This window comes from Pygoscelis adeliae, unplaced genomic scaffold (genome assembly GCF_000699105.1).
Source record: "Pygoscelis adeliae isolate BGI_AS28 unplaced genomic scaffold, ASM69910v1 Scaffold78, whole genome shotgun sequence".
Taxonomy (NCBI): Eukaryota; Metazoa; Chordata; class Aves; order Sphenisciformes; family Spheniscidae; genus Pygoscelis; species Pygoscelis adeliae.
Window position 1 is genome coordinate 7,208,669 of NW_008825409.1, and position 10,131 is coordinate 7,218,799.

A 10,131-nucleotide genomic window follows, 5' to 3' on the forward strand; every position below is an offset into this window, starting at 1 on the left:
ACCTGCTTCCGATCAGCAAGCATGGACATCGGTGTTATGGGGGTAACCATCTTCATTGTGGCTGGTGTTGGGTACTTATTTCATTAACTAACAACAATAACAAATTATACACTTATATCACACACATCTCACACATTTTTAGGGCCCTGTGGCTGTGGAGGTCCTTGCCCCCCACCGCTCCACGCTGATCTCTAAATCTTACGGGAAGCTATGGACAGCATGCACAGGCAGACTGCAGACCTTCAGCCTTCTTAACATCTCCTGCACCCAGAGTGATGACGGCTCCCCAGCTCCCCGAACCCTTCAGTGGGGATCGGGTGGGGATATGGCAATTTATCAACCAGATGCAGCTAATCGTCACTGCCTACTCAGGGACTTATCCAGCAGGCATTAGCTGTTCAGCAGTTATAATACCCTGGCTCTCACCAACAGCCTCTGACTCTGTCACTCCCTGTATAGACCACCATGACCAGAACCCTGCTCCAGCACCCTGACGATTTATTCATCACTTTAGAGCTGTTTTGGGGCAGGGGGGGACAATTGCTCAGCTGTGGCCGAGGCTGCTGCTGGAGCCCTGTCGGGGGCTCAGCTGGCTGCTGACAGGCGCAACTCAATTTATAAGCCTGGCTGCAGAAACTGCATGGGAAAATCAAACCCTTATTGTCGACCAAAGGTTAGGGCTGACCAAGGCCATCAAAGAGAAGTTGGCCAGGGCTGACCTGCCCCAGAGCCAGCCTGTCAGACCTGGGTGTCATTCTGGAGAGGCCCCGACTGCGTGCCGCAGAGAGCGTACCCACGTGCTTGCAGGAGCCCGGCTACATTTCGCTCCATCTCCCTTCCTCGCCCTCCCTCACAGAAGAGGAGCTTGTGGAGGTAGGTCTCATAACCCATGGAGAAGCCAGAAGCAGATACACTTCTACAGCTAAAAGCAGTTAAAGATGCACTGGCCAAAAGGGACAAAACAATTTTTTAAAAAGGTCCACTCATTCATCACAAAATGTGGAAAGAAAAGAATACTTTATATTGCTTTGGCAAAATATTCTTCATTAATGCCCACTAAATATGATCGGGTAACAATTAATTCTCACGGGATGGAGGAGAAAAGCAAGACACAGAGGGAAATGCACAACCTGTGGAAAATATTACCCTTTATATTATACAATAATTGTTAAACAGTGGAATTCAGAATAGGAGAATCTTTGTCAATTGGGATAACAATAGAATAAAATTTAAAAATAAAAATTCCTATGGCATTTTTCTAAAAGAGACCCTAGAGGCTACTGTGATTTTGGTTTTGGAAGTGTGAGAGTTGTTATTTGTTAGAATCCTCTGCCACTTCTGTTTGTTTATTCTGCAAAACTCAACTTACTCAACTACTTTAATAATGTTGCAGTAACAGCATCAAAAACAGCGAGAAGAGAGAACGCACGAGGCCTTGCTGGGGCGTTATGTAGCTGGCACAATCAAATCCATAATGTGGTGCCAACATCAGCAAAACGTGGCCAAAATCGAGCGATGCTTCACAAACAAATCTAATGCATAGATTTAGTCCGAGTCCTTGGTACAGCATTTATGGAAGGGTGATGGGGTTGTAACGGTAGCAAAACGAACAGGCTTTTCCACAAGGTACGGGAGACTGCCTAACGCAAAAGCACATTGGTATTCCTGTGGAGCGACGTGAAGGCTGCAGCTGAGACAGAAAGGATGCTTACTGGACAATGCAACTAATTTCAAGGGCTTCCCACACTAAGCCCACCAAAGCATAGAAAATTCACAGATCCTATGAACAGAGTTTCTCTTTCACCATCCTCTGCCAAAAAAATCTCACCTCGCCCTACCCTGCTGGTGCTCTTCAGAGAGGGAAAGTAGCAGGATTGTGGAGAAATGATTCAGCTGCATAGCAGGCAGAGGGCAGCTGTGGCGCATTGAAACAACACACAGAACTTGTGTGTTGGGTTTTTTTCTGTTAAGGAAAGGAAATTTTCAGCACGCACAAAAATATTTAATATTCAGAAAGTTAAATTTTGAATTCTGTTCAGTGTTTTTATATTCAAGGAACAAATCCTCTTTCCAGCGAACCTGTGAGAGTACCCCTTTCCTTCTCACGCCTTCTTTTCCTATCAGCAGTAGGAGTAAATCCATACATTATAAGCTCTACTAATCCATTATTAGTTTCTATATAATATATAGCATGGAATATAGATATGGAAAGAACACATTACAAAAAAAGCCATAACATATAAAGCTCATTAGCTCTGAGCTGATCAACGCAGAGCTGGTCAGCATATAAACCGACACAGACGTGTGATGCTAAGCTCCACACAACGTCTAGAACGTAAATGCTGTGATAGTATTTTCACAGTACCAGCCTAACATTGTGTGGTACTGTTATAAACTAATACACTAGGCTCAAAATTCAAAGTAACCATATGTGTAAAAACTAATTTGAAACTGAGGACTACATTTTAGAATATGGTGTTTAAACCAAAAATTATAAGCTACAAGTTTTTGAATGGCATCACAGCAAAGGAGTTGAATCAAGGGAGGAAGCAGAATGTAAAACTAAGTATTTGATTTTTTTATTAAAGAATCAAGAAGATAAGGTCTCTCCTGGTTGAAAACCTCACTCTCATGTAACAACATTAATGTCTCTAAAGTTACCAACAGGGAAATCATAGCTCACGTGAGGAATTGGAAACAGGTACAGAGATACCCACTAAATGCAGTGGGCTTAGAAATGAATAGAGAAAATGCACTACACAGACAGAATTACCTCGAGAGTTCAGTTCCTCCAGAGGCCTCACCTTTGTCTCAAAGTAAACTTCACTTTGCGTATACTTTAAACAGTTTCTGATCCCAAACATCTTTAAAACCATTTATGCTCACAACCCAATGCCTTTGAAAGACAATGAAAAAGCTGCTTGCAGCACCTCTTCAGTACTTCACCTGCAGGCATGGGTGCTAATCACAACTTGCTCTACATAAAAGCAAAGGTCCCTGCCCTGGTTAAATACCTACCATCATCTGCAGCATACTGCCACAAAAAAAATTCATTTTTGAGACCGAGTAGTCAAAAAACCTTTCACTGTGATAGGGTAAGATAATAGACTCATAGAAAACAGAAAAAAAAATGGTTGGAAGGGACCTCTGCCGGTTATCTAGTTCAGCTGCCTGCCCCAAGAAGGGCTAACTTTTAAGCTATGTCTGATCACTCAGGGCTTTGTACAGGCAAGATGGGAAAACCTCCGAGGGCAGCAATTCTGCAGCCACTCTGAGCACCTGTTCCAGTGCTAAACCAGTCTCAGAGCGAAGACCTTACCCCTTCTCTCCACCAAATTTCCTTCATTACAACTCAGGTCCACTGCCTCTTGTCCTTGCTTTCCGTCCCTGCTCTCTTTTCAAGAAATACTTTACACTAATCCATACGGATTTTTTGTTTTCTGAATGGCAAAGTCCTATGTTCAAAACAGGGCTGGAAGGGACCTCAGGAAGTCATCTTGTTTCTCCCTCTGCTTTAAGACAGGATCAACTATACCAATGTCTCATGAGTGTTCTAATGGAAACTCAACAAGAAAACTATACCATTGCTTTGCTAGCCTTACAGTGAGATTGTTTAATGCCTAATCCAAATTTCTCTTTCAGCAATTTTAGCCCCTGCCCTTTATCCTTTTTGTACTTACAAACTCTTACTATTTGAATCATAGAGTCGCAAAATCATATTGATTGGAAAAAGCCTCTAGAGTTCACCTGGCCCGTCTCCTGCTCCAAGCAGAGCCAACTGCTAAGCTAGATCAGGCTGCCCAGGGCCTAGTCCAGGCGAGCCTTAAAAGTCTCCGAAGGTGGTTGGAGATTCTACCACCTGTCTGGTCAACCTGTCCCAGTGCTTCCCCAGGGAGTCTGTCTACGTTCAAACAAAATGCCAGCTTGCTCTACGGGGAATGCGTTTTGTTTTCATTTGATTTTTAGAGTGCTTTCATTTTTTTTTCCTAAGTTGGTGTTACAAAACTTAAAGCTACCAAGAATGCTCTAAAACATTAGGAGACTCACCCTGTAAGGTTTACAGATCCAAAAATCCAAATGGCAAGGACAATCTATCTAGATTATCTTTTTTTTTTTTTTTTTTTTGTAATATGAATTTCTAAGAGAATTTGCAGAACCAGAGTAATATATTTTGGAATGAGAAATAGATGTAAAAATAAGACTTCCTGGAAGCACCGGTTTTTAAGTGTGCTACTCCACCAAGTCTGACACACAAACTGGTGTGAGTGCTAGGAGCCGGAATACTCCAGTATCCAGACCAGGTTCTACCGGCCTCTTGCCCCAAAAACGTTCTCTCTCAGCTACCATTGAAACACAGTTTCACCTGCCTGCTGCTGAGGCTTTTGCTCTCAAGCTCCGCTTCCCACCCCATTATACGCACCAGAGAAATAGTCTTACCTTCTTCGCTCGTGCCCTGTGTACATCCCACTTGCCAGCCGCAAGCCTTGCTTCAACAACCGCTAGGGACCTAGGGCAATCCAGGCAGCGCAAAACACAAACATGGCACGCTTCCCCTTTATCGCTGTTTTCTGCCAAGTTAGTACAGTAAAATCGTGAAGGGAAAAAGAGTGATTAGCGGTGGGGCAAATATAATGAAAAGGAAGCATGCAGACTAGGGCAGGGCAGGATAACATCAGGCAGCAAGTAGATTAGACCGCCAGGTAACAAGTCTCACGTAACTAATGCAGAGGAACACCTAGTTTTCTGTTTTTCTTTTTCCTTTTGTTATGCCAAAGCTTGGTCAGGCATAGTGTTGCTTAGCACTATGGATGGGCTTTGCTTCAGCTAGGTAACCGAGCACCGACAGCACTTCAGGCGTGGAAACTATGGCACCAACAACTTGAACATACCTAAATCCCCATTAAGGTCTTTAATGGACTAGGTAGGTCTGCTACAGAGCACATGCATATAGCGCTCTTTTGGGCCTCCTGCCCAAAACCAACAAGTTTAGCAACTAAAAGAAAGTTAACAAAATGATGTATTCATTGGCTGGTGCAAAAAAAGCCAAGTTACACCTGGAAGGACAAATGTAAACACAGATGGTTCAAGTTTCACAAATCCCCACGATTAAAAGAGGCCCTCTTGCTGCCACTGTAAAGGTCGTCTTCTGCACGTGCACTGGGCCCCCGGGTAGTGAACCCAGCAGGCCCCTCTGTGCTGGGACTACCTTACCTATGAACGGTTATAGATTTCACAGACGAGTTAGCAGCTAATCAGAAACCCTGCAGGTGACAATCACCGATCCCCCAAATCCCCTGCTTCAGGTACTAAAATGGAAGTTTTCCCCACAAAACCAAAATACCAAGCTGACGTTCTCTTCGGATATCAGCCGATATCAACTCTTGTATCAGCCAGCTTTTGATACGCATTTTATTTCTGTCACTTGTGAGACTGAGGAATACGCTATTTTTCACAGCTTTCAGTTCATCCTCCAAAGAGCAGCATACAAGAGAAAAATGTTAGCATTTAAATTTCTTTCAAGTTTTTATTCAACAACGTGCTTACAGAAAATGAACAGAATTAAACAAAAGCTTACATTAAGTACTATACAAAATATTAACATTGTTGAGGAGCTAGTCCCTGAACATGTTCACTTTCTATATCCTCAGCCATCTGCACTGCAGCTCAGAGCAAAACAAACATATCTGAAGGTTTTCTTGGCTGCAATTCATTATGACACATGAGACCTGCAGCCCTTCACAGGCTCCTGTTCAGTAGAATTTGGCAAGATGAAAGCAGTCAATTGTTTGTACTGTAATAAAAAAAAGTTTACAACTGAAAAAATGATCAAGTACAATAAACACATTTCTCTTAAAAACAGATGAGCCCACAATCCTGGAGCACACTTTTCAGAAGACAAAAAACATGATTTTCTGCTCTGGAAATGCACTTTGTGGGAAATGCTGTGTACCGATGACCTGCAGGCAATTATATCTCCAAAACTTTTCAAGAAAGCGTAATAGATCACCACAGGAATTTTCAACTGCAACCTTTGAGTAAAAGTCTTCAGGAAGATTCAGTAGCTTCAGACCAGGACCATCAGCAATCATCAAGCTCCTTTACAGTCCATCGCTGCCATTTTTAGTAGAGTTGCTATGAAGGCTTGGATTCCCCCTCTCTCCGATCAATGATTTTATTGAGTGGTGTCAGTTTATGGAATTGACATTTTTAGAGCTATCAAAGGCCAACTTAAGGAGGAGGATCTTCGCCTCGAATAGCTTTGTACTTTGCCATATCGTCTGGGAACACCTTTGTCAGTTCTTGAATTAACAGACTTTTAAATTTCTGGAAACAGAAAAAAAATGTATATACATCACCTGCACAATTTATTCAGATTTCATCAGGCAATGTTCTCTGATGAACAGAAGTGTCGTATACAATACAGTTCTACATTTCAGTGACTTTTACAAGCACAGAGCATATCAAAAGAAAGAGAAGCTTAGAACATACAGAGATAAGTCTACATTCTGCAGCACAAATTGCCATCCGCCACACCAATTTTAAGTTCAGCCAAAGAACCCTCTGGAACACAAACAGCCCTTTCTCAAATCTCACTAAACTTCCTTTTCCAATTATATTGTTCAGCAGTAATTACAGCAGTTAAACAGTACAGCAGAATGCTTAGGTTCATACTAGATGACGGTACAAGTTCAGAAAACCCTAAACGCTGGCATACATTTTAAGTAATTTTATAAAGATTAACTCATGCTTACATAGCACACTTGGCATTTTAACACTCTAAGATCCATTCAAGACTGGAAAAATACCCCTTCTGTTTTGCTTATTTCTAAAATTTACACATATCACAGTTACAGAACTGTAACAGTGTGATGTACTCGCTAGCATTCAATAAGAAAACAACAAAGACGACCTGTAATGCTACATACAACTGTAACCAAAATAAAATCATAGCGACACCTGCATCTCCAACTGTGGGATGAATTACAAGTTCCTTTTCCAGAACAGGCTGCATTAGCATCAGTTAAGACACAGGGATGCAGAGCAATTCCTAACACAAATCACCTAACAAGGGAATTTAATAACTGCACAAGTGAACCCCCCCGCCCATATTTACAGAAAAGTAAAAACTTATCAAATACATTATTACATTAGTACTTTCATTATTTCTGGTTTACCTTCATGGTGTCAATTTTTCCTTTTACTTGCTCATTTTTAGCCAAAGCTCGCTCCAGACACTCTTTAGTGTAAAGCTGAGGATTGCGGCCTTGGTCTATGTATCTGCAAATAGAAAAGATACTACCTAAATGATCATATTCCTACTAGGATGTTCTCCAAGGTACAGAATTATTCACCTTGCTGTCTATTTGTTACCACTATTATCTGAAACGTGCATTTAAAAAAAAAGAAACCCACACAGTTTAACTCGGGCATTTCCAAAAGACAGCTCAAGGAGGACTAGGCCGTGGCCAGCAAACAGCTGTCTTGGTACACTGCTTTAAATCTTTGTTTCCAGAAAGCCTGGAGCTTTGAAAAAAGCATTAAAAGCAAACAAAAGATAACTACCTAGCTCCTCACAGGCAATAAGTACACATGAATGAAGAAGGATGGTCCTTCTCCAAGCAACTGAAAGGGTACTAACCATAAAGTAGCTTAGTTAGTATATGGTGAACAATAAGCACATAGGAATACGGCACCCAGCAATTCAAGGATGAGGAGGAAGTGTACATACCATAGTAAAGAGCAAAACTTAACACACCGGTATCAGCAAACCTGTAAGTGTATCTTTGCTTTGCAATATAAGTGCCTGACAAAGGAAAATTCCATCACTGAATAACAGAACATTTAAGATTGTCATCATAGATTTACAGATAGAGTGAAAGCCCAACTGAAGAGAGTCCTGCACAGCTAGTAATACACTAGAATATAGCAAACCAGTGACATTTGGACTTACAAGAAACACTAGTAAATTAACTTGTCAGCTATATCTTAAAAGCTGTCTTGTATAGCTCTCCCTCTACATTCATGATTTTGCTTCTAACGTTCTAATTCTCTGCCCAACAAGAACATCGCCACTACTGAAACTAAACACCTAAGTACTAGCCTAATTTATTTTCACCTGCAACATCAAACCCTGATTCTAATCGAGTGTAAAAGTGTATTTCCAAAATGAAAGCTTACTTACTAGATCACTAGATTTGGCAGAATCTGTATTACTGCCTACATATGTAAAGTCAATATAAATTAAGAAAAAAAAAAAAAAGACATCTTGTCATGGTTTAACCCGGCAGGCAGCTAAACACCACACAGCCGTTTGCTCACTCCCCCCACTCCCGCAGTGGGATGGGGCAGAGAATCAGAGAGGGAAAAAAAAAAAGTAAAATTTGTGGGTTGAGACAAAGACAGTTTCATAGGACAGAAAAGGAAGGGAAAACAATAATAATAATAATAGTAATGATAAAGAAATATACAAAATAAGTGATGTACAGTGCAATTGCTCACCACCCACCAACCGATGCCCAGCCAGTTCCTGAGCAGCGGTCACCCCTGCCCAACTCCCCCCGGTTTATGTACTGAGCATGACATCACATGGTATGGAATGTCCCTTGGGCCAGTTTGGGTCAGCTGTCCTGGCTGTGCCCCCTCCCAGCTTCTTGTGCACCTCCAGCCTTCTCAGTTGGTAGAGGATGGGGAGCTGAAAAGTCCTTGGCTAGTGTAAGCACTGCTTAGCAACAACTAAAACATCGGTGTGTTACCAACATTATTCTCATCCTAAATCCAAAACACAGCACCGTACCAGCTACTAGGAAGAAAATTAACTCTATCCCAGCCGAAACCAGGACAGATCTGAAAGCAGGTGTATAATTTATAACTTCTCTTACCCTTCCGCGTTCTCACAGGCTAAAGGTACTTCTTACCTTCTTCTGCCTGCTCACATTCTCGTGAGGCATTCAGAAGACGGAGTTTAAGAAACAAGCAGTCCTCGGGGAAGATACCCACGCTGCAAGGACACGCTACCTCAAATCACACCAACTACAGCACCTTCCCTTCCAAGTGCAAAGTTACTTACTCAAAAACTTCCAAGGGCACGCTGATATCGTGAAGCTGCTGACGGCATTTGTCGATATCCTGCAAGCCCGTCACCATGAAATTCCTGTAAGAAGAAAACGGATCGGTTTTACCCAAGAAGGGGCGTACTGCGCTAACCCTAACCCCGCCTGCCAGGCCAGCGACACGAAACCCAGCGAGGGAGACCCCGGCGAAACCCCCTGCCGCTCCCCCCACGCTTCGCTACCGCGGATGGGTAACAGACCCGGCGGCCAGGGCCTCCGGTACCCTGAGGCACCAGGCTGGGGGTGGGGGGCGGCGGCAAGGGCCCCGGGGCCTGGCCTGGTAACGAAGAGGGGCGGCGGAGCGGCGGGGCCCTCACAATTTCTGGTTGAGACCAGCCTGGCTGCTGGGCTGGAAGTCGCTGACGAAAATGCCGAGCTGCCGGATGTTCTCCACGAACTTCTCCAGGTGCTCCTCCAGAGAGTCGAACTTCTCCGCCATCGCCATAACCGCCCTCTTGGCCCCCCCCTCCCCGCCACCGCCCCGCTTCCGGCCACTCGCGCATGCGCGGAAGGAGGGAGGCGGAGAGGCTGCCCTGGCCCCGCCTCACGCCGCGCCCTCCTGGCTCCAGACCACGCCCCCTCCTCTCGCCAGCCACGCCCCCTCCCGCGCCGCACCGATCCCGCCGCCGCGGCGGGAGCGGGGTCGGTGCGGCGCGGGAGGGGGATGCTTTGGGGGGGGGGTAAGCAGCGCAAGTCCGACATGCTATACAAAAATCAGGGGTCGACACGAGAATTTTGGCCCGCCCGCCCCGAGCTCAGGCAGAATTTGTCGTTTCTGATGGCTTGCTTCAGCGACGCGCCTCGCTTTTGCGGCAGGGCCCTCAGGTCACCCCTCGCACCGCTAGACGGAAAACGAATTCGAGACAGAAACAGGATCTCTAAGCCCTAAGTGGCACGAGTCGGTATTTGCCTTGGGCATTCCGCTTTTGTCAAATACGTGATGGCAAATAATGAGAAATATTTTTTACCCCGGAGGTAATCAATGCTAAATTATAATTAGCATCTTTTATAAATGCCGGAT

General features: G+C 44.0%; 1 protein-coding gene across 1 annotated transcript; it reads right to left on the reverse strand.

Moving 5' to 3' along the window:
• Nucleotides 1-5,511: 5,511 nt before the first annotated feature.
• MED10 (mediator complex subunit 10) lies at nucleotides 5,512-9,586 on the reverse strand. The gene is made up of 4 exons (XM_009330471.1): nucleotides 9,428-9,586; nucleotides 9,068-9,151; nucleotides 7,176-7,278; nucleotides 5,512-6,324 (listed from the first exon to the last, which is right to left on the reverse strand). Exons 1-4 carry the CDS (start codon nucleotides 9,553-9,555, stop codon nucleotides 6,229-6,231), a joined length of 411 nt encoding a protein of 136 aa, XP_009328746.1. The 5' UTR covers nucleotides 9,556-9,586; the 3' UTR covers nucleotides 5,512-6,228.
• Nucleotides 9,587-10,131: the final 545 nt, after the last annotated feature.